The sequence below is a fragment of the Melozone crissalis genome, unplaced genomic scaffold, assembly GCF_028551555.1.
Source record: "Melozone crissalis strain CALT ecotype California unplaced genomic scaffold, PUWL_Pcris_2 ptg000016l_1, whole genome shotgun sequence".
NCBI lineage: Eukaryota > Metazoa > Chordata > Aves > Passeriformes > Passerellidae > Melozone > Melozone crissalis.
This window is the reverse complement of record NW_026535794.1, coordinates 1,141,043-1,163,541: the sequence shown is the minus strand read 5'-3', so window position 1 is coordinate 1,163,541 and position 22,499 is coordinate 1,141,043. Positions and strand designations below refer to the sequence as shown.

Sequence of the window (22,499 nt, the reverse complement as noted above, 5' to 3'; positions counted from 1 at the left end):
GATTCCCCAAAAATCCCAAATTTAGCGTGAGAATCCTCAGGTTTTCCACCGGAGATCTCTCAGATCTGGTCCCACCTCTGGGATTTCCCGTGGCCTTGCCTGAGGCCTGCACTCATGTTCCCCGCTGCCCGCACATCCCTCCTGGATTCGCCTCCTCCAGATTTCCCTCTTCTCCTGAATAAATTTCCTGTCGATTCTGTAAATCCTGTGTGCAGCTTGTCCCTGATTCCCTTCCCACCAACCCCCTGAAAGCAGTCTCCAGCTAGTAGTAGTCTTCATACCGCCTGGAATTCCCTGTGGAATTCCTCTGTCCTGCCTGGACCCTTCACATCTGCGCCACCAAAAGCGAGAAATTTGGAATGAATCAAATTCCATCGTGTCCTAGGGATCCTCAGGAGTGGCCAGGACTAATTGCTGGTCACTAAACGGATACATCGAGCCTGGTTTGGTTTAACAACACTCCCAGAGCCTGGAATTGTGGGGTTATTGCAGCAACAGCAGCAGGATCTGGAATTGCTGTTGGCAACACGATCCTTAAATCCCCTCGCAGCCCAGGCCATGCCAGCATTCCAGGGCTCTGTGAGGGGGGTGCAGCCAGAGCAGGACCCCAAGGCAGAGTTTTGGGGAGAAGTTTCCTGCAGCTCATCCCTTACCCAGACACGGCCCTTTCCCCTCCCCGTGCCCGGCAGCTCCAGCCCGAGTGACCTTTGCGGGGTCACCGTGGTGACATCGGGGCCAATGTCCAGGCGGGCCCGGCACAGCCGCGGGGACGCCATGAGGCTGTGGCTGCTCTGTGCCCTGGCCGTGGCCATGGCCGGGCTGGCCGGGGCTGAGCACGGCGGCTCCGGGATGGCGGCACACAGGAGAGAGGTCGGTGCTGTACAGAGAGGGGTAAACCGGGAATAACGGGAATGGCGGAGCTGGGCACGGCCCTGGCTCCGCGGGCAGCTGCCCGTGCCCCCTCCCGCCCCTCGGGGCTGTCCCGGCACCGAACCCGGGCAAATCCCGGGGTGAAGCTTTTCCAGCCTCCCGTCCCTGCGGGGATGGGCTCGGCACTCCCGGGCCCCGCAGCCGCGGGACATCCCGGGGGGATCGCCGGCATTCCCGGCCCTGCCCGCGCTCCCCGCTGCGCTCCGGGAGATGCCGATCCCAGCCTTCCCCCCGCAGGGCCGGCGGCGGCCGCACAGACCCTGCTCCGGCTGCTTCTCCGTGCTGAGCGAGGTGAGCCGGGACGCGGGAATGTGGGAATGGGGGAATGGGGCCGGGGAATGCGGGAATGGGGGAATGCGGGAATGGGGGAATGCGGGAATGGGGAAATGCGGGAATGCGGGGATGGGGGAATGGGGAAATGCGGGAATGGGGGAATGCGGGAACGGGGGAATGCGGGAACGGGGAAATGCGGGAACGGGGGAATGCGGGAATGGGGGAATGCGGGAACGGGGGAATGCGGGAACGGGGGAATGCGGGAATGGGGGAATGGGAGAATGCGGGAACGGGGGAATGCGGGAACGGGGGAATGCGGGAATGGGGGAATGCGGGGATGGGGGAATGGGAGAATGCGGGAATGGGGGAATGGGGCCGGGGAATGCAGGAATGGGGGAATGCGGGAATGGGGGAATGCGGGAATGGGGGAATGGGGCCGGGGAATGCGGGAATGGGGGGATGCGGGAATGGGGGAATGCGGGAATGGGGGAATGGGGCTGGGGAATGCGGGCATGGGGGAATGCGGGAATGGGGAAATGCGGGAAGGGGGGAATGCGGGAATGGGGGAATGCGGGAATGGGGGAATGGGGCTGGGGAATGCGGGCATGGGGGAATGCGGGAATGGGGAAATGCGGGAAGGGGGGAATGCGGGAATGGGGGAATGCGGGGATGGGGGAATGGGAGAATGCGGGAATGGGGGAATGTGGGAATGGGGAAATGCGGGAAGGGGGGAATGCGGGAATGGGGGAATGCGGGAATGGGGAAATGCGGGAAGGGGGGAATGCGGGAATGGGGGAATGCGGGAATGGGGGAATGGGAGAATGCGGGAATGGGGGAATACGGGAATGTGGGGATGGGGGAATGGGAGAATGGGGCCGGGGAATGCAGGAATGGGGGAATGCGGGAATGGGGGAATGCGGAAATGGGGGAATGGGGCCGGGGAATGAGGGGATGGAGGAATGCGGGGATGGGGGAATGCGGGAATGGGGGAATGGGGCCGGGGAATGCGGGAATGGGGGAATGCGGGGATGCGGGAATGGGGCCGGGGAATGCGGGAATGGGGGAATGGAGCCTGGGAATGCGGGAATGGGGGAATGCGGGAATGCGGGAATGGGGCCGGGGGCCGGGGCTCCCACAGCCGCCTGTGTCCCGCAGGAGTCGCAGTCCATGCCCTGGAATTCCCGGGAGGAGGAGGCGGCTCAGCCGGGCAGGCGGGCACGGAGCGGGAAGGGACCGGAGGTACCGGGGAGTGCCCGGGGCTGCCCGGGAATGGGGTGGGAATGGAGATTGGCTTGGGATGGGGACGGGACAGGACGGGGTGGGGCTGGAATGGGAAAGGGACGGGACAGGATGGGATGGGACGGGGATGGGACGGGGTCTGATCGGGGTGGGGTGGGATGGGGATGGGATGGGGTCTGATTGGGATGGGATGCGATGCGATGAGATCTCCCTGTCCCTGTCTCCGTGTGACGCCGCCTCACTCCCGCAGGGCAGAGCCCGGAGGGAAAGCCCGGAGCCGGCCCTGCCCGCCGGACACCCCGGGCACATCCCGCTGCCGTGACAGGTGACAGCGGAGCCCCGGCAGGAGCCCGGGCCCGGCGGGGACCCCCCGGCAGCCCCCGCGGGGCCCTGCAGGAGTCACCGAGCAGCCGAGAGCGCGGCGGGAGCGGTGCCGGAGCCTGGGAATGCCGCGGGACACCGGGAGAGCCCCACAGCAGCAGAGAGCTCAGCACCCGCTCCTGCTCTGCGCTGAGCCCCCCGCCCTTCCCACCCCCAAAATGTTCTGGGGCAGCCGCCCCCGCCTTGCCAAGCCCCCAAATAAAGCCGGCACACCGGAGGGAGCGGATGCATTGGGGGGGACACGCGCAGGGTGGGTGACCCCCGACAGAGCCACCCCGCACTGGGCTGGGCTGGGCTGGGTTGGGTGGCACTGAGGGGACACCGGGAGTCGGAGCCAACCCGTGGGGTGACTGCACAGGGGGACTGCGGGGGGACCCCAGGGGCGGTGGGGCTGGGGGACCCTCCAGGGGTGCTGGTCCTGAGGGTCCCTCAGGAATGACAGTCCAAGGGTATGGGAGGTTCCCCAGAATGCTGGATCACAGGGATGGAGAAATCCCCCAGGAATGCTGGTCCTGGAGGAGGTGGGGCTGGAGGACCCCCCCAGCAATGCCAGTCCTGGGGGTCCTAAACAGGGCTCCCAGTTCAGGGACATGGCGGATCTCCGAGAATGCTGGACCACAGGGATTGGTAGATCCCCCGGGAGTGCTGGATCACAGGGATGGGGAGATCCCCCAGGAGTGCTGGTCCCAGAGGACATGGGTCCGGTCCGGGGGTCCCGCAGGGCTCCCAGTTCAGGGACATGGCGGATCTCCGAGAATGCTAGATCACAGGGATGGGGAGATCCCCCGGGAATGCTGCTCTCAGAGGACATGTGGCCGGTCCGGGGGTCCCACAGGACTCCCAGTTCAGGGCCCAGGGAGTGCCCGCAGGTCCGGCCTTGGTGACCCTGAGGCCCGGCCCCGCCCCCAGCCCTGACCACACCCCTTTACCCGACCCCGCCCGGTTCCGGTCCCGCCCCCTGACGTGGCCCCGCCCCCTGACGTGGCCCCGCCCCCGTCCTGCTCTCGCTCCTCCCGGCCGCCAGGGGGCGCCGCTCCCCGCGCGGTGCCGCTCTGGCGGACGGCGCCCTCTGTGGGCCCGGTGGCGGCGCGGGCGCGGGGCCCGAGGCGGCGGTTGCGGCCGCGGCCATGTCCCGCCGGGGGCCCGCACAGGTCAGGGCCCGCCCGGCCCACGGGCCACGGGCCGGCATGCGCGACGGGACACGGGACGGGGCGGGGCGCGGCGGTGCTGGGTCAGGGGCGTGCGGGGGTCCCATGGGGGAAGTGGCTCTGGGGGTCAGGGGGGCCCCTCAGGCTCCGGGGAATGGGGGGACAGAGGTGGCACGGGGCGGTCCTGGGGGGTGACAGCCCGGGGGTCTCCGGGAGAGCTGGTTCTGGGGGGTCCCCAGGGGAGGGAGGGGTTGCTGGGTGTGGGGCCAGGGGTGTCCCTCTGGGTCCGGGGTGACAGCTCGGGAGGACGGGGCTGCCCCCGGGATATCGGTTCACAGGGGTGAGGGGCTCTCCCAGGGGTGAGGGGCTCTCCCAGGCACGCTGCTCCTGCGAGAGGTGGAACTGGGGAGCCCCCCAAAGGTGCTGCCCCTGTGGGCTCCCCTGGGCTGTCCGTTCAGGGGGTCCCCTTTGCTCCCTGGGAAGGTGGGGACAGGGGGACGCGGGGGTGGCGGCCAGACTGTGGCAGATCCCTGCGGGATTGGGGTCTGGGGCACCCCTCGGGGCTACCGGGGGTCCCGAGCGGGTCCCCATTGCCTGCCCATGCTGTGGCCAGGGCGTGGCCGGGCCCTGACCGTGCATCCCCGCAGGTGTCGGGCAGCCTCCGGCGGAGGGCGGCACCGGGCACGGCCCCGTCGGAGCTGCAGGAGCTGCGGAGCCGCACGGAGCGCGCCGAGCGGCGGCTGCTGGCCTGCGAGAACCTGGTCGGGGAGCTGGGCAGCGGCCTGGCCGCCCTCAGCGCCCTCCTGCAGGGCTACGGGCAGCTGCAGCAGCGCCTGCTCAACCTGGAGAACCTCCTCAAGAACAGGAACTTCTGGATCCTGCGCCTGCCCCCCGCCTCCGGGGGGGAGATCCCCAAGGTAGCAGCGGCGCTTCCCAGGGACCCTGGGACCGTGCGAGGGCTGGGGGCCGAGCTCCTGCGCGCCCCGGGCCAGGCGTGGTTCCAGGGAGTTCCCTGTGATTCCAGGTGCCGCTCACCTTCGATGATATCTCCGTGTATTTCAACGAGCTGGAGTGGGAGCGGCTGGAGCGCTGGCAGAAGGATCTGTACAGGGCCGTGATGAGGGGCAACTATGAGACCTTGGTGTCCCTGGGTAAGGCCTGGGGGCTGGAGCTCATGGAATCATGGAATCATGGGTTTGGAAGGCTGTGAGGTGGTGAGGCCCTGGCCCTTGTTGCCTACATCCCTGGCAGTGTCCAAAGCCAGGTTGGATGGGGCTTGGAGCAGCCTGGGATAGTGGGAGGTGTCCCTGACTTCCACTAGAGGGAAATGTTCCAGCCAAAGCTTTTCCCTCATTTGGGATTTTAGTTCATGTCCTGCTGGTTAAGATCCTCTCTGCCTCAGCTGCCTCTGTGCTTGGGGCTGGACCTTGCCTTGGGGCCAGGGAAGTGTTTGGGGTAGGGATGAGGTGTTTGTGTCTCCGCCAGGACTGGGACAGGGGACAAGGGTCACTGTTGGAATGTGCCAGACTAAAGCCACAGCCAAATCCTAATCAACCCCCCATGCTCTGCCCCACGAGCAGACTACGCCGTGTCCAAGCCCGAGCTCCTGTCCCAGCTGGAGAGGGACGAGGAGTTCTGTTACAGAGAGGGTCAGGAGTCCCCATGGACACAGACCGGGGATGGTCAGGAGCTCCTCCGGGCAGCAGAAGAGAGGAACAAGGCACAGGAGGCTGCAGGAGATGGAAGCCCCGTGGGAGCTGCCCCAGGTGGGTGCCAGGAGGAGGTGGCTGTTCCTGGGGATCTCCCTGAGGAAGGAAGGGCTCTCTCCATGGACTAAAAGCACCCCAGAGCAGCGTGAATCTTCATTCCAGGAGGAATGACTGTGCTCGGTGGGATGCATCCCATGGAGAAGAGCAGTCAGAGCCTTGCAGGAGGGTGTGGAGCAGTGGGCAAGGCCTCCTGTAGGACTGGGGCTTCCAGAGACATTCCTGCCTGCTGTGGAGGGGCTGGGAACGGGCTGGGAAGTGAGGAACTGGGAGCTGGGGTGGGAGGAGGACGCTGGAGCTGCTCTGCTTGTCCTGGGGCAACAGAGGAATGTGGGGAGCCTTGGGGCGTGGATTTAGAGTGGGAGGGCTGGGCAGGAAGGTGGGAGGTGCTGGGAAGGGACAGACAGACCCAGACAGAGCTGGGAGCAGCAGAGATGTGTGAAGAGCTGTGGTTGAGGGCTCTTTCCTGCAGGATTGAGGAGCTGGGAGGGTTAAAGGCACCCCAGGAGAAGCTGGGCAGGTGCTGTCCCGTGGGAACACTCACCTGGAGCACAGGTGGGAGTTTGGGGAGAGGAAAAGGGACACAGAGGGACATCTCCTTTGGGGTTCAGGTTCTGTTTCTCAGAGCTTCTCTCCTGTGTGGATCCTGCCCGGGGCCAAGGAGGCAGCTCTGCCACTGGAGTTGGAGGTGTTTGTGTCTCTGCCAGGGCTGGGAGAGGGGACAAGGCTCACCTTGGGAATCTGGCAGGATAAAGGTGCAGTTAAATCCTAATAAAGCTCCTGTTCTGTGCCCTGGGAACAGACAGTGCCAAATCCAAGCCCAGCAGCCGGACCTGCATCGAGAGGGATGAAGAGCCCAGCAATGGAAAGGGTCCCGAGCCCTCATGGACACAGAGTGGGGACAGCCAGAAAACCCCACAGATACAGAGTGGGGACAGCCAGAAAACCCCACAGATACAGAGTGGGGACAGCCAGGAACCCCCAGAGACGCAGACTGGGAGCAGCCCAAAATCCCCACGGACACGGAGTGGGAACAGCCAGAAAATCCCACAGATACAGACTGGGGAAAGCCCAAAATCCTCATGGACACGGAGTGGGAACAGCCAGAAAACCCCACAGACACACAATGGGGACAGCCAGAACCCCTCACAGATACAGAGTGGGGACAGCCCAAAATCTTCATGGACACGGAGTGGGAACAGCCAGAAAACCCCACAAATACAGACTGGGGACAGCCAGAACCCCTCACAGGCAGAGACTGGGGACAGCCCAAAATCTTCATGGACACGGAGTGGGAACAGCCAGAAAACCCCACAGACACAGACTGAGGACAGCCAGAACCCCCCACAAACACAGACTGGGGACAGCCCAGAGTCCCCATGGACACGGAGCGGGAGCAGCCCAAAGTCCCCAAGGACACACAATGGGAACAGCCCAAAGTCCCCAAGGACACAGAGTGGGAACAGCCCCAAGTCCCCACAGGCACACAGTGGGGACAGCCAGAACCTGCCTCAGACACAGACTGGGGACAGTCAGAACCCCCCCCAGACAGGTGTCCCCAACAACCAGAAGCCCCCACAGACACCAGGAGAGATGGAGCAGCAGAAGGAGGCTTCAGGAGAGGATCCCATGCCCACGGAAGCCGGCCCAGGTGAGTGCCAGGCGTGCCAGGGAGGATGTGCTTCCCCTTCCCAGCTCTCCAGGGCAGAGGTGCATGGCTCTGGTGCTTGCAGAGGCATTGCCAGGGAGCCCTGGGATGTTGTCACAGGACAGTGGAAGAGGGTCTGGACATGGGAATGCGGCCTGTGGAGGTGATGGGGTGAGGCTGCTCTGTGAGCTGGTGGCATGTGGCACCTTGCTCTCCTTCCCTCCCAGCCCTCCCTCTGCTTTTGGCCCATGTGTGGCTTCACTCCAGTTCCTCCTGACACCTTCCAGCCTTTCCACAGAACTGCTGGGGTTGGAAAAGCCCTCTGAGATCACTGGGTCCAGCCATCCCCCAGCACTGCCAAGGCCCCACGTCCCCAGGTGCCCCATCCACACATCCTGCAGGAGCAGGGACTCAGCACTGCCTGTTCCAGAGGCAATTTTCCTGATAGCTGATCCACATCCAGGCTCTTGAGCTGCAGCTTCCTCCAGCTCTTCCACACACTCCCAGCAATCCCTGGTTCATATTGCTGGAGCAGGGCCTGGGAGGTCCCCATGGATCTTTCAAATCCTGTTCCCTGCAAACAGAGCTCCCCATCGTGATGATGAACGTGATGTCCCTGGGGGACCATCGGCAGGGGACGGCGGCAGAGGAGGACGCGGAGATGGAGGAGGACCCGGCAGAGCCTGACACTGGTGAGTCACCCTGTGCTGGGGACATGGGGCTGGCAGGAGGGTGGGAAGCAGCTTCCAGAGCTGATGGGCTTGAAGCAGGGAGGGAAAATGAAGCTTCAGGGGTTCCTTTTATTTTTTCCTGCAACATCATGTGGGTTTAGAGGTGGGACCCTCGTGCCACTGGTCCCAATGGCACCCACGGAGGGCTCAGCCAGGGCCACTGTGCCATGGATGGACAACCCTTTTGGGAATTTTCCCAATATCCAACCTGAACCTCCCCTGGCACAGCCTGAGGCCGTTTCCCCTTGCCCTATCCCTATACCCTGGCAGCAGAGCCTGATCTCCCTGGCTGTCCCCTCCTGTCAGGAGCTGTGCAGAGCCACAAGGTCCCCCCTGAGCCTCCTCTTCTCCAGGCTGAGCCCCTTCCCAGCTCCCTCAGCCCCTCCTGGGGCTCCAGACTCTTCCCCAGCTTTGTTCCCTTTTCCCGGACATGCTCCAGCCCCTCAATGTCTTTCTTGTCATGAGAAGCCCAGTGCTGCCCCGGGACTGGAGGTGCCCCGGCAGTGCCAGCACAGGGAGGAGCCCTGGTCCTGTGTCACACCAGTGCTGACACCAACACGGAGCCTCTCTGTTCCAGAGGAAGCCTTACCCATGGAAGATGAAACACCATACGAAGGGCCTTCTCCCGAGGACATCAAGGTGAAGGAAGAGGAGCCTGAGCTGCTGGCAGAGGAATCCACCCCCTGTCCCGGCTCAGAGATCCAGAAGTGTCCCAAAACCGAGCTGGTGAAAGCCAAGATGAAGAAGAAGCCGAACCGGTGCGAGGCCAGCACGCTCCTGATGGGCAACTGCCGGCGCGGGTACGTGCGGGAATGGTCCCACCCCTGCACGGAGTGCGGGAAGCGCTTCCGCCTCAAGATCAACCTCATCATCCACCAGCGCAGCCACGCCAAGGAGGGGCCCTACGAGTGCCCCGTGTGCGAGATCGGCTTCAGCACCAAGCGGCACCTGGACCTGCACCGCAGCATCCACGTCAAGGACAGAGCCTTCGGCGCCAAGGTCTGGGGCAACGTGCACCCCGAGCTGCGCATCCGCCCGCGCAGGGACCCGTGCGGCGGCGCCGGCCACGCCGCGGGCGCCTGGCTGGGCCAGCCCAAGGAGGAGCCCGACGGAGAGGGCCTGGCCGGCTCGGGGACCGTGCAGCCGCCCACCCCCAGGCAGAAGTGCCCCCTGTGCAAGAAGTTCCTGGCCTGCTCCACGTCCATGCGGCGGCACCTGAAGACCCACGCACGGGACCGGCCCTACTGCTGCAGCTCCTGCAACAAGTGCTTCATGCGCAGCAATCACCTGCTGCGCCACAAGAAGATCCACGAGAGGGCTCTGGCCGTGCTCCAGCGCGAGGCCGCGGCCCAGCCCCCTGCTGCTATCCCGGCATCCCTGCAGCACCCAGCTCCCGAGCCCCAGAGGAGCCCTTCCCAAGAGAACGGGAGCCCTGAGGCTGCGAAAGCGAGCCTGCCCAACGTGCTGCTGCTGGGGACAACGCCCCTGGGGCTCCCGGGCAAAGGCTCCCCGCTCCCCGAGTGCATCAGGAAAGCCGTGCAGCCCGTGGTCCAGCTGGGATCCAGGGCTGTGGCTTCAGAGATGACAGAGAAATGACAGATGACAGACCCTGGGACAGATCTGAGCTGTGCGTGTCCCTGGAAGGAAGCTGTGAGTCTGTTGGGTTTGCACCTGGTGGGACACCCAAGGATGGGAATCTGCTGTATTTTAGGAGCTTCCTGGGTTGTGGAAAGAATGGGAAGCCTGGAGACCACAACAGAGAGCAAATTGCAGAAGCCTCCAGTGATCCATAATGCTTCACCATTCCACTGACTTGGTCCTGTTGGCTGATACTTGGAATTTTCCCAAGCTGACATTCCTGGGAGATGACCAGGTGAATCCTGGTCAAACAGGAGCAGAACTTTGCCATTCTTTGATGTTGGAGCTGACCCCTTGCATTCAGAAACACAACTGAAGAGGGCAGGGAGAAGGGAATGGAGCTGGCAGCATTCCCATGCAGCCCTTTGAGACACCAGATGGAGAGTGACATCTCTGAGACCCCACCACATCCTGGCCACCCTGGGGAGGAGATCAGCCAGCAGCCCCTCCAGCAGGTTGGGAACACTGGAGCTTGGCACTGGAAGATCCATAGGACAAACCAAACCCCAATATTCTGTGCTGGCATATTCCATATTCCAGGGCAGGTCCATGAGGAAGGCCACAGGCACCCTCAGGACCATCCTGCACGGCTGCAGAGTGACTTTAGGAATACTTGATGGGTCAGCCAGCCCCATGCTGCAGCAGCACCCTGATCCCTGTGCATCTGCACAGAGCAGCCCCTCAGCTCTGGAGGAAACTCCCACTCCCCAACCACAGCTCATCCCCTTTTGCCCAAAATCCCACCTTAATGAATCCTATGGGAAAACACTTCTGCAGCTACCTCAGACAGGGAGAGGGGACCTGCCCGGATGCAGCCAGCGGAAGCCAGGCCTGGCAGTGCCCCAGTGTCCCCTGGAGCCACCAGAGCAGTGTCCATGGCCAGAGCCCCACGTGCTGGGTGTGCACAGGGAGCGCCTCCCACCCGGAGCCAGCACGGACACGGTGGAGCAGCTGTTGGGACTCTTGCGTTTCGTTTTTCAGGGTTTTTTTTGTTTTGAGCTGTTTGATGTAATTATTTGACATCGTGAGATCTCTGTCCCTCTCTGAGCAGTGAGCACTGGAAGGCTTTTCCCATCTCTCATTCCGAGTCACTCCCAAGGTGTGATGGTGCTGCCGTGGGAAGCTCTGGGAGCTGAGGGAACGCCTGTGCCGCATCCAGGTGTGATCCTCAGCCACCTCCTGCTCCACGGGACAGACAGCAGCGTCTGAGCTGCTCCACAGGAATACACACAGCATCGCACTGCTCCTCTGGGCTGGTCTCACACTTCCTGCCCCTGGGACTGCAGTGTGGAGCGTTCCCAGCCTGCAGCAGGAGCCGGGAGGGGTGCCAGTGGCACACACGTGCCTGTGGATCTGGCAGTGAGCCAGTGGCTGGTTATCCCTGTTATCCCTGCCCAGCAGAGATCCCAGTGCTCCCCAATTGATCCCAGGGGCGTGGCTGAGCTGGTGTGTCCATGCTGAAGGCCAGCAGAAGGACCAGCAGCCCCAGCCTGGCATTTCTAAATGTGCTGTGACCGGGAGCAGTTTCCTGTGACATTCCCGATCCCTTTCTCAGGCTGTGGAATCAATAAAGTATTTGTCTCTATGTCTGGCTGCTTTGGGGACTCAGAACTGGGATCAGCCAGGACAGCTTTCAGCAGGAGGGGTTTAGGAGTCACTGCCAGCAACTCCAGAGCCCCCAGGCCACTGGGAGAGTTGTGGAATGCCAGCCAGGAAGGATGAGCAGGGAAGGGCAGGGGATGGAGTGGCCCTGGCCACCATGGGTGGGACACATCCCTCAGCACTGCCAGGGAGTCCCACAGTGGCCAGAGAATCCTGTGGGGGATTCCTGTGTGACTGCTCCACATTCCCAGCAGGTAGCTCTGCATTCCTCCCCCGTTGAGCCAGAGATGTCACCCCCCAGCTGCCCCGAGCACAACAGGAGACCAGTCAGCTCAGTCTTTTATCTGATTCTCTTCCCGGCTGGTCCGGCCACCCAGCCCCCAGAGCCTTGTGGGGCTATCAGCTGCCCCCAGGCCACCGACCACTCCCAGCCCCCCTCCCTGCACAGCGGTGGAGTTCAAACAACCCCAGTTCCACCATGGGATCTGACAGAGCCGCTCCTCTGCTGAATCCACGGGGCAGCGGCACCGCCGGGTCAGCTCCAGCCACTGACCCTCCTCTGCTGCCTCGGAGCCAGTCCCATCCCACTTGGGCCCTTCCCTGCCGAACAGCACAGCAGGCTCCTGCTCCTCCTCCTCCCGAGACCCAGGTGCTGCCCCGAGTCCCACAGCATCAGCACAGCAGGCTCCTGCTCCTCCTCCTCCCGAGACCCAGGTGGTGCCAAAGTCCCACAGCATCAGCACAGCAGGCTCCTGCTCCTCCTCCTCCCGAGACCCAGGTGCCGCCCCGAGTCCCACAGCACCGCGCACAAACTCCCGGTGCTGCCACAAGTCCCACGCTGAAGAACCGCTGTCCCTTCCCTTCTCCGTCCCTCTGGCTACCGATTGTCCTGGCTCAGAGCCTCGCAGGGCTCCAGCTCCGGCTCGTGTCCCGGCAAGCTGCCGGCCGGGGAGGCGCTCACGGCGTGCACCTTCTGGTGGTGGTTGAGCGACTGGCGGTGCCGGAAGCTCTTGGTGCAGCCGTGGCACTGGAAGGGGCGCTGCTGCGTGTGCCGCCGCTGGTGCTCCTCCAGCGACGCTTTCTGCGGGAAGCTCTCGGCGCACTCGATGCAGCGGTAGAGCCGCTCCCCGGCGGCGCCGCCCCGCGCCGGCCGGCCCGGCCAAGCGCTGCGGAGCTGCGGGCCGTGGATGCGCTGGTGCTTCTGCAGGTGGTGCTTCTGCACGAAGCCCTTGCCGCAGGCGGGGCAGCGGTACGGCCGCTCGCCGGTGTGGATGCGGTAGTGCTTGTTGAGGTTGGACTTCTCGTTGAAGCTCTTGCCGCAGGCCGGGCACTGGAAGGGCCGCTCGCCCGTGTGCAGGCGCTGGTGCCGCAGCAGCGCGGCGTGGTGCGCCAGGCTCTTGCCGCAGGACGTGCAGATGAAGGAGCCGTTGCTCTTCCTCTCCCGGCTCTGCTGCCGCGCCAGCAGGTTCCGTGTCAGCCGGACGCTCTTCCAGCCCGGCGGCAGCGCCCGGGGATCGTCCTGGGCGCTCTGCTGCTGCTGCTGCTCCCAGCCGGGCTGCGGCGACGCCACCTCGGCCGCGGGGTCCTCTGCCAGCGGCATCCCCTGGGCGAGCGCGAACGGCTGCTCCGTGCCCGCGCCCAGGGCGTGCTCCGCGGGGAACGGCAGCCCCGGGGCGGGGTGAGCCTCCACCGGCACCACCACCGGCTTGAATTCCCCCAGGCAGAATTCCCCCAGGCCCTCCCCGGCCGCCTTGGGCCCCGCCACGCCGTGGCTCTCCCAGGACACCGGCTGCTCCTGGCCGAGGGGAACCTCCTCGTCCAGCCTGACCGCGGGCACCATCGGCAGCGCCAGGAGCTCGGCTCCGTCCTCCTGCGGCTGCTGCTCTTCCGTCTTGATCACGATCATCTCACCTGTGGAGACACCGCAGTTCATTCCCGGGAAGGGAAGGCTTTCTGTGCCTGCCACTCCAGAGTGGAGCGGGAGCAGAGGTGAGAGGAACTGGCAAAGAACAAAAGGGAACAGGAAGGGATTCCCAGGAGATGAGGTGCAGCTTGTGGGACCTCAGGGACATCATGGAACCACGGAATTAGAGAGGTTTGCAAAGCCCTTCAAGACATCAAGTCAAATCATCAACCAAGCACTGCCAAGGCCACCACTGTCCCGTGTCCCCAAGTGCCACATCCACACAGCTTTTAAATCCTTCCAGGAATGGAGACTCCACCACTGCCCTGGCCATGCTGGACTCAATGAACTACGGACTGACAATACAATCCTCACAAAAAAACCAAACCAGGGGGAATGTGCCTCAGCTTTGCCTTCACAGAGTCCCCCATCCTGGAGAGAACCCCATGTGGAATGGCAGAGTTTAAGCGTGTGAATCCAGGGAAAAGGATCAAAGCAAAGCCTCCCCAAAGCAGGAGGGAGCATCCACCCACAGGTACCCAGCTCCAGAGCCACCCTCACTGAGCCTTGCCCCAGGTTTTCCCATTTTCCATCCTTAAGAACGCTGCCCAGTCTGGGCAGGTGGTCAGTGCCCATCCTCAGCCCCCCTCGCTGTCACTCACTGTCACCAAGCTGTCCTGGCACCGCTCCCTTCTCCGGCAGCCCGGGGCTCCCTGGATCCTCCCTGTCCTCGGCTGGTGGCAGCAGCGCAGCTTTGGAACCAGCATCCTCAGGCCCTGGGAAGGAGGGAGCAATGGCATGAACTGCTGACAGTGGGGACCACCCAAAGCAGGGTCCTGGAATTCCAGGACATCTGATCACACAGGCCACTGGCAGCTGAACCAGGCACGGGATTTCTGCTTATCTCAGGAAGTGCCCGATGGACCCTCAAGCTCTAAAATTTCAGTCCAAAATGAATGAGTACTAAAATGTAGGAATCTCTGCAGCAAATCCCTGTAGGGTAATCCGTGTACAGCCCATATCCCAGGAAAAAAACAGTGCAGGAACACTGGCTGCAGGACATGTCACCTGGAATCCCCCCACGTTCCACGTGTGGAGGGTTTGGAAGCTGCATCAGCCCGGGGATGATGATGTTGCTGACATGATCTGAGTGATCCTCACCGAGAGGGACCATGGCCTCGTAGCTCCCCTTCCTGGCAGTCCCACGGAGCTCCCGGCTGCCCACGCTGCTCCTCAGCTCCTGCTCGGGCAGAGCGGCCTCCTCACCCTCGCCCGCTGCTGGCACCTGGAAGCACAGGAGGCTCCACCTGGGGGTCCCCACTGAGCCCCTCCCCGAGCCCCTGGGGTCCAGAGCTCCCATGGACAGAGCCATGTCAGGGGGGACGTCCCCAGACATCCCAGCAAGGCTCAGCTGTTCCTCCCAATATCCATCCAGGCAGCCAGGTGAGCAGTGACCCCTCAGGTGGGAGCAGGACAGTGGCACCATCCCACATCACCCCAGCAGGGCCCTGAAATATGACTGAAACACTTGGGACGGGTGGTTCTGCTCCCCCTCTTCCCTGGGGGACAAGCACCAGACGAGCTCCTGAGAGCCAACAGCACTTTCCAGGGCCACATGGTCACCTGGGGCACTTTCCCACTGCTTCAGGCACATCTCTGTCACCTGTGGCCCGTCCCTGTCACGCTGAGCACATCCCTGAGAGCTGGGACACATCCCTGTCCATCTTTGGCACATTCCCATTAGCTGGCGCTTGTCCCTGTTTGTCACCGCTGGCATGTCCCCGTTATCTGGGGCTTGTCCACTTCAGCTGGGGCTTGTCCCCATTACCTGCACCCCATCCCTGTCCATCTTTGGCACATTCCATTAGCTGGCATTTGTCCCTGTTCGTCACCACTGGCATGTCCCCGTTATCTGGGGCTTGTCCCCATTACCTGCACCCCATCCCTGTCACTGAGGGCACATCCCTGTTCCCTGGGACTCACCCCCATTACCAGGGGCTCATCTCCATCCCGTTACCCAGAACTTGTCCCTGTCACCGCTGGCATGTCCCCGTCCCCATTCCTCAGAGCTTGTCGCTGTCCCCGTGGGCTCAGCCCGCTCCCCATTCCCCGGTGCCCGTTCCTTTCCTCATTCCCCGGGGCTGGTTCCCGTTCCCCGGGTCGCATCCCCGTCCCCCGGGCCCACCGTGTCCCCGTGCGGGCCCGCCCCGGTTCCCTGGGCCCCGACCCCGTCCCGGTTACCTGTGTCCGCTCCCGGGCGGTCCCGGTGCCGGTCCCGGTGCGGTTTCCCCCGCAGCGGCAGCGGCGGAGCTGGCGCTGGATGCGGCGGAGGCGGCGGGAGTTGTCCCTGAGGAGCGCGGCCAGCCGGGCCCCGCCGGCCCGCACCGTGCGCTCCAGCCCCGCCACGCGCCGCTCCAGCCGCTCCAGCCGCCGCTCCGCCGCCTCCACGCCCCGCTCCAGCCGCCGCTCCGCCGCCGCCACCGCCCGCAGCGACAGCTCCGCCGGGGCCGCCCCGCCGGGGCCCGCGCCGGGATCGGGGCCCGCGCCCGGCCAGGCCTCGGGCGCCCGCTCGGGGTCCTGCTGCGGGGGGAAGAGGGCGGTGAGGGGCGGCCGGGCCCGGGGTCCCGCCGGGGGGGCGGGGGTGCCGGTGCCGGGGGGTCCCGCCGGTACCTGAGCGCGGCCCCACTGGGCCATGGCCGCCCCTCGCCGCCGCCGCCGCAGCGCCCCCTGCCGGCCCCGCGCCAACCGCGCCGCCCCGCCCGCGGCCGCCGCACCGAGACCCCGGCCCGGCCTGGCCCCGTTACAGCCGGTTACAGCCCCAGCCCATCTACAGCCCCGTCCGATCCCATCGACAGCCCCATCCCAGCCCATCTACAGCCCCATCCCATCCCATCGACAGCCCGACCCACACTATCCCCATCCCCATCCCATCCCATCCCATCCCATCCCATCCCAGGATGGGTCAGCCTGGTAGGGACCACTGAAGGGATCGCTGCGGCTCATCTGGTCTCACCTCCCTGCTCGTTCAGGGTTATTCCAGAGCACCGGGCACAGGATTGTGTCCAGACCATTCTGGCATATCTCCAGTGAGGGAGGCTCCCTCTCTGGGGAATCTGTGCCAGGGCTCAGTCGCTGCACAGGGTGGGAGTTCTCCTCCTGTCCAGGTGGAACTTCCTGGGCATCAGTTTCCTGCCTGTTCCTCTTGTTGCCAGGTCCCACAGCAAAGAGCCAAGCTCTGTCAGTCCCATCCTATCTCCATCCCCATCCTGGTTTCTATCACATCCACATCTCCATCCATCCATCCATCCATCCATCCATCCATCCATCCATCCATCCATCTCCCCTCTAACCCCATCCCACCCTACCTCTATTCCATCTTCATCCCATCCATCCCCAGCCCTGCATGAGGATCACAGCTCCAGCCCTCAAATCCCCAGTGCCCAGCAACCCCCAGTGCCATTCCCAGACGCCCATCCAGACCCCCAACCCCATCCCAACCCATCTCAGACTGGGGCTGCAGCCCCCCAGCAGCAGCTGACACCCCCCACCCAGTGTTCCATTCTCACTCTTCCATCACTCCATCCCACAGATCCCGTTCCTGGTGCTGCCCACCCAGCCGGACCCAGCAGGACCCTCCCAGAGCCCCCTCAAGGAATCCACGTGCAGCATCCTGGTTTCTACAGCATCTATTGGCACTCTCCAGAAAAGGGACCCACTCCCAGCATCCCACCCACCCACCAGGGCTTGGGAACAAGGAGCCCCCAGGGCAGGTGACCCCTGTCCCCACACCAGGGCAGGGGAGCCAGAAAATGTTGTCCATGTTCCAGCCTTCATCTGGAGAGGGATAGAGGGGAGAAGGTCTGACAGTGGCCTCCGGTCCCCAGGAGGTCACTTCAAAATCCAGCAGCAGCATTGCATCCCTGGGAGTCACTTCAAAGTCTAGTAGCACCATCCTGTTCTCGGGAGGACACCTCAAGGTTCAACAGCAGCATCTTATTTCTGGGAAGACACCTCAAAATTCAACACGTATCCCATTCTTAGAGGATACCTTAATGCCCACCAGCAGCAGCATCCCATTCTTCACCTCAAGATCAGACAGCAGCCTCCTATCCTAGGGAGGTCAATTTGAAGTCCATCAGCAGCACCCTGTGTCCAGGACGTCACCTCAAAGTCATCAGCAGCATCGTGGGAGGTCACCTCAAATTTCAGCAGCAGCTTCCCCCACCCCTGTGTGTACACCCTGAGCTCCAACAGCAGCCTCCCATTCCGGGAGGGCCCCAGGGACCCATCCCTGGGGGGTCACAGCCTGGCTTCCCACCCCGTCCCCTGCCGCGGGAGCCGCCACGACGGGCCCCGGGTTGGCGCGGGCGAACGGCCGCTCCTGCCGCCTGTGGATCCTCTGGTGCGCCTTGAGGTGGGAGAACCTCTTGAAGGTCTTCTGGCAGATGCCACACTGGTGGGGCCGGACGCCCATGAGCATCCAGTGCTGCCGGACGAAGTCCGAGACCCAGGTGAAGCTGCGGTTGCAGCAGGGACACAGGATGAGGTGGTGGCCCGAGTGCCGGCGCTGATGCACCGTCAGGAACACCTGGTTGGAGAAGCTTTCCCGGCACTCCGTGCACGTGTACATCACTTTTCCAGGTGGCAGCGAGCACCGGGCGGGGCCGGGCTCCTGCCACACCGTGCCACAGTCCCTGCTCGGGGCTTGTGGCTGCGAGGACGGGCACAGGCTCTGGCTGGGACACTCCTCCGGCTTCGAGGCCTGGCAGGTGCCATTGGCTGCCCAGGTTTGGGGCTGGGATGTTGGGCACTGGGATGCTGGGCACGGCCCCTGGCTGGGACATGCCTTTGCATCCAAGGGCTGGCAGGGGCCATTGGGTGCCCAGCTTTGAGGCTGGGATGTTGGGCACGGCATCCCTTGGCTGGGACATCCATTTGCATCCAAAGGCTGGCAGGTGCCATTGGGTGCCCAGGCTTGGGGCTGGGATGGTGAGCACGGTGTCCTACTGGGACACTCCTCTGGCTTTGAGGCCTGGTACATGCCATTAGCTGGCCAGGTTTGGGGATGGGACGCTGGGAATGGCACCTGGCCGGGACACACCTCCAGCTCCGAGGGCTGGCACGTCCCGTTGGCCGCCCAGGCGCGCAGGTGCCGCCTGATTTTCTTCTTGGACATGAACTTGCGGTCGCAGTGGACGCAGACATAGGGCACCCAGTTGGTGTGGCCACGCTGGTGGATCAGGAGGTTGATCTTCAGCAGGAAGGTTTTCCTGCAGATGGGGCAGGAGTAAAATTCCCGGGCGGAATTTCGCTGCCAGGGCACGGGCCGGCCCACGCAGGAGTCCTTCTCCGGCTCCCCTGGGCTGGGATCTGCCTGTTCTGTCATCTTGTGGACATCTGGTGCCACCTCCCTTCCTGGTTCTTCAGGAATGTCAGCCACCAGATCTTGGCCAGTATTCCCTGCATCTTTCAGAGCCTCCTCTTCCTGACCCTTGTCCTCTTCCAGACCCTTGGAGGGTGTTTTGGGCATTGACAAATTCTCTGCAGCAACCTCCTCCTGTGGCACCTCCATCGGGATCCCCGCTTCAGCATCTCCTGGGAATTTTTTAGAATCCAAACATCATTTTAAACATGGTTTTAAGGCATGAAAAGCAAAGGACTTTGCTCCCACCCTCCCTCCCTCACTTCCCGCTCTGTTCCCAGCCAGCACAAATCCCAGCCCCGCTCTCCTCTTCCAGCTCAGTCTCTGGACTGTGTAAAAGCCAGGAACAGCCAGAGCTGATCCCCATAGACACCCCAGGACAGTCTGAGGTGGAAACATCACCCAGGGGGACAGGGGACTCTGACAACCACCCCAGGGCTGGTCTGGGTAGGTGCCCCAATGCCATGCTGTATCCCAAACAGTTTCAGGGCTGGTAACAGGATTTGCTTCCCTTTCCTGGAAGCTCCAAGCCCGGATAGAGGCCCAACAGACCCCCTCAAGCTGCTGGCCCCACCAAGGAGGGCGAAGGGTTCTGCCCCAGTACCTGCTGCAGGGGGAGAACTGTTCTGACCCACGGCGTCCTGGCAGTGCACGGAGAGCGGGCAGGGAGGGGATCTCGGCTGGCTGAGATCCGCCGGGACAGCGGGGGCTTCCAGATGGACAGGGGCTGTGAGGGCAAGAGCAGGGATGAAGGAGGGAAAGGAACAGCCAGGCAGGGCTCCAGGACCCCTCACAGCAGCAGCACAATTTGCCAGGCACTCACGTGTGCTGCAGTTATCTGGGACCACTGGGCTACTGCTTTCCTCCATCATGTTCCCACTCTCCTCTGCTGGGTTCCCACTTTCTTTTGCTGGGCTCCTGTTTTCCTCTGCTGAGCTCCTGTTTTCCTCTGCTGTGCTCCTATTTTCCTCTGCTGAGCTCCTGTTTTCTTCTGCCGAGCTCCTGTTTTCCTCTGCTGAGCTCCTGTTTTCCTCTGCTGAGCTCCTGTTTTCTTCTGCCAAGCTCCTGTTTTCTTCTGCCGAGCTCCTGTTTTCCTCTGCTTGGCTCTTGTTATCCTCTCCTGTGCTTCTGTTTTCCTCTCCCGTGCTCCTGTTTTCCTCTGCCACATCCCAGATTTCCTTTATCAGGTTCCCTCGTATCTCCACTAGGCCCCAGCTTTCCTCCACCAGGTTCTCGCTTTTCTCTGCCACATTCCCGCTTTCCTCTGGCTCCCTGCAGCCCCTGTCCATTGTCTCTGTCTCCAGCAGTGCACCATCGCTGGTGCAGTTCTGTAGGGCTGGCTCTGTGGAGGACAAGGACATTTGGATTCACCAGCAGCCAGTGAAAAATCCCATTCCAGAGGGTGTCAGGGTCCCTCACACCCAGCAGCTGACGGGGCAGGGGCTCCAGGCTATCCACGTGTCCCAGCAGGAGTTCCCTCACAGCGGACACCTCCCAGTCCCTGGGAGTGTCCCAGGTTGGAAAAGGCTTGGAGCAACCTGCACTCGTGCAAGGTGTCCCTGCCCATGGCAGGGGCTTGGAAAGAGATGAGCTTTAAGATTCCTCCCAACCCAAACCCAAAATTCTGGGATTCACGGTCCCAGGGAGCAGCCAGAAGCTGGTGGCACAGAAGGAACCCAGTGTCACCCACCTACAGCCAGCGCCTCTGGGGACATCTCTTCTGCCTCTGTCTCTGATTCCGGCGGCGTGCTCAGCTCTTCACTTTCCAGCTGCAGTAACAGTTCGGGCTTGGACAGGGCAGAGTCTGGGCAAGAGCAGGACACACATCAGGAACATGATGGGACAGGGACTCCGCACCCACAGCTGGGCAACAGAGCCAGTCCCAACCCCAGAAACTTCATCTCCAACCGCGGCCACGACGGGACTTATGGATACAGACAGGAAACAGCAGGCAGAGCTGACAGGGAACATGGAAAACAGCCTCTGACAGTCCCCTGGGAACAACTGCATGAAAACCCATCCTTGCTCTGGCCCTGCGACAGAATTCCCCGTTCTCCCAGAAATTCACCTTGCAGATAGGAAAATACCCTGAATGATGGGAAGGGAATTGTGAGGCTCCTGACTGCATGAGGGCACTGCTGAGGGACCACCTCGAATCCTGGGGGCAACTCTGGGCCCCTCATGCCAAGGAAGACCTTGAGGGGCTGGAGCATGTCCAGGGAAGGGAACAGAGCACCAGGAGCTGGGGGGCTCAGCCTGGAGAAAGGGAGGCTCAGGGGGGACCTTCTGGCTCTGCACAGCTCCTGACAGGAGGGTGCAGCCAGGAGGGAATCAGGACCTGCTCCCAGGGAACAGGACAAGGGGAAACAGCTTCAAGGGGAGGCTCAGGTTGGATTGTAGGGGAAATTCTCATGGAAAGGGGTGTCCCAGGCAGAGAATTTTGGAGGCGACAACCCAGGGAGATAACACCAACAATGTACCTATTCTCTATGAGGAAAAGACACCAAGCACTTACTACCCTGTCCTGCGTGTCCCTGCCACGCTCCAAACGCTGCCGGAGGGGACAGGGGAAAGGGAGGATTATCTGAGAGCTGGAGATTGCAGCAAAAGGCAAAGAGGCAGAGAAAGGACCCCAAGAGAGCTCCCTGGGGCTGCCAAACCGGCGCAAACGCAGCCTACACAGGGACACCAGCATCTCGTAGTTGCCTTCCATGACGCTCCGGTACATTTCCTTCTGTCCCTCGTCCAGGCTTGCCCACTCCTGCCGGCTGAACCGCACTGCCACATCCTCGAACCGCACCGGGACCTGCAGCACCGGCTGGGATGGGGACGGGGCAGCGACCCTGAACAATTCCCAGACCCTCAGACCCCCTCCAGCCCTTCAATAGCTCCCAGACCCCCATACGGAGTCCCCCTTGTTTATTCCCAGTCTCCTAAACCAGCCTGCTCCCAGCAGCCCACTGGATTCATCCCCACTTTCCCGAAACCCACTGCTGCCCCCTGAGGAGCCACCCGAGCTGCTCCCGGCCAGCCGGGAATGCACTGGATTCCCATCCCGTCTGCTGAAACCCCCCGCAGCCCCCTCAGGAGCCCCCAAGCCGCTCCCCGCCCTCCAGAGCCCCACGGGCGATCCCCAGGCTCCCTCCCAGCCACAAACCCTCCTTCCAACAGCCCCAAAAGCGACCCCCACCTCCCCTTGAACCGCCCACCAGCCCCTCAGTGCCCCCCCAGCCTCACTCCCAACCTCCAGCCCCACAATGACCCCGTAAGTGACTCCCCCATCCCACTCCCAGCCCTCCGAGCCCCGCACCACTCCCTCAGTCTCACCCTCAGCCCCACCAGCGACCCCTCCTCGCTCCCCCGGTTCTCCCATGGCGGCTCTCACCCCGTGGAGCTGCAGGGCGGCGAGGGGCAGCTCCCGCAGCGCCGCCTCCGCCCGCTCCATCCGCCGCTCCAGCGCCTCGAGGCGCGCCGGGAGCTCCGCCATGGCCCCGCGCCGCCGCGGCCGGGCGGGACCGCGCGGGACGGGACGCGCCGCCGGAGGGGCGGCACCGAGCGCAGGGCGGGAGGGTGGGCTGGATGGATAGGGCTGTGGAATGGGCTGGGAGGGCGGTGCCGAGCCCCCGGAGGGGTGGGTTGGTTGGTTGGATGGGTAGGGGGGTGGGATGGGCTGGGAGGGCGGTGCCAAGTTCCTGGAGGGATGAATTGGTTGGATGGATGGAGGGAGGGATGGGCGGTGGGATGGGTTGGGAGGGCGGCACCGAGCTCCCAGAGAGGTGGGTTGGTTGGTTGGATGGATAGGGCGGTTGGATGGATAG

At 63.3% G+C, this 22,499-nt stretch overlaps 3 protein-coding genes across 3 annotated transcripts; 1 reads left to right on the top strand and 2 right to left on the bottom strand.

The window, feature by feature from the left end:
- The first annotated feature begins 3,938 nt into the window (after positions 1 to 3,938).
- On the top strand, positions 3,939 to 10,592 carry LOC128935131 (zinc finger protein 777-like). Its single transcript, XM_054273163.1, has 7 exons — positions 3,939 to 3,974; positions 4,619 to 4,888; positions 4,996 to 5,122; positions 5,552 to 5,737; positions 6,540 to 7,388; positions 7,970 to 8,077; positions 8,694 to 10,592. Exons 1-7 carry the CDS (start codon positions 3,951 to 3,953, stop codon positions 9,710 to 9,712), a joined length of 2,583 nt encoding a protein of 860 aa, XP_054129138.1. The 5' UTR covers positions 3,939 to 3,950; the 3' UTR covers positions 9,713 to 10,592.
- A 1,476-nt stretch (positions 10,593 to 12,068) lies between these two features.
- On the bottom strand, positions 12,069 to 15,953 carry LOC128935229 (zinc finger protein 70-like). The gene is made up of 4 exons (XM_054273377.1): positions 15,501 to 15,953; positions 14,421 to 14,544; positions 13,922 to 14,035; positions 12,069 to 13,267 (listed from the first exon to the last, which is right to left on the bottom strand). Exons 1-4 carry the CDS (start codon positions 15,951 to 15,953, stop codon positions 12,234 to 12,236), a joined length of 1,725 nt encoding a protein of 574 aa, XP_054129352.1. The 3' UTR covers positions 12,069 to 12,233.
- Positions 15,954 to 17,457: 1,504 nt separating this feature from the next.
- LOC128935228 (zinc finger protein 777-like) lies at positions 17,458 to 21,472 on the bottom strand. Its single transcript, XM_054273376.1, has 4 exons — positions 21,361 to 21,472; positions 20,372 to 20,485; positions 19,286 to 20,023; positions 17,458 to 18,854 (listed from the first exon to the last, which is right to left on the bottom strand). Exons 1-4 carry the CDS (start codon positions 21,407 to 21,409, stop codon positions 17,458 to 17,460), a joined length of 2,298 nt encoding a protein of 765 aa, XP_054129351.1. The 5' UTR covers positions 21,410 to 21,472.
- Between the last annotated feature and the right edge of the window lie 1,027 nt (positions 21,473 to 22,499).

What these genes read in the sequence shown, in the direction of transcription:
- LOC128935131 (XM_054273163.1), top strand. Translation starts at nt 3,951, where the DNA reads ATGTCCCGCCGGGGGCCCGCACAG. An exon ending in CCCGCCGGGGGCCCGCACAG is followed by an intron (nt 3,975 to 4,618) that starts GTCAGGGCCCGC and finishes GCATCCCCGCAG; the next exon opens with GTGTCGGGCAGCCTCCGGCG. An exon ending in CCGGGGGGGAGATCCCCAAG is followed by an intron (nt 4,889 to 4,995) that starts GTAGCAGCGGCG and finishes CTGTGATTCCAG; the next exon opens with GTGCCGCTCACCTTCGATGA.
- LOC128935228 (XM_054273376.1), bottom strand. Translation starts at nt 21,409, where the DNA reads ATGTACCGGAGCGTCATGGAAGGCAACTACGAGATGCTGGTGTCCCTG. An exon ending in CCCAGAGGCGCTGGCTGTAG is followed by an intron (nt 20,024 to 20,371) that starts GTGGGTGACACT and finishes TGTCCTCCACAG; the next exon opens with AGCCAGCCCTACAGAACTGC. An exon ending in CAGTTCTCCCCCTGCAGCAG is followed by an intron (nt 18,855 to 19,285) that starts GTACTGGGGCAG and finishes AAAAATTCCCAG; the next exon opens with GAGATGCTGAAGCGGGGATC.
- LOC128935229 (XM_054273377.1), bottom strand. Translation starts at nt 15,953, where the DNA reads ATGGCCCAGTGGGGCCGCGCTCAGGTACCGGCGGGACCCCCCGGCACC. An exon ending in CCGCCCGGGAGCGGACACAG is followed by an intron (nt 14,545 to 15,500) that starts GTAACCGGGACG and finishes CTGTGCTTCCAG; the next exon opens with GTGCCAGCAGCGGGCGAGGG. An exon ending in CGAGGCCATGGTCCCTCTCG is followed by an intron (nt 14,036 to 14,420) that starts GTGAGGATCACT and finishes CCTCCTTCCCAG; the next exon opens with GGCCTGAGGATGCTGGTTCC.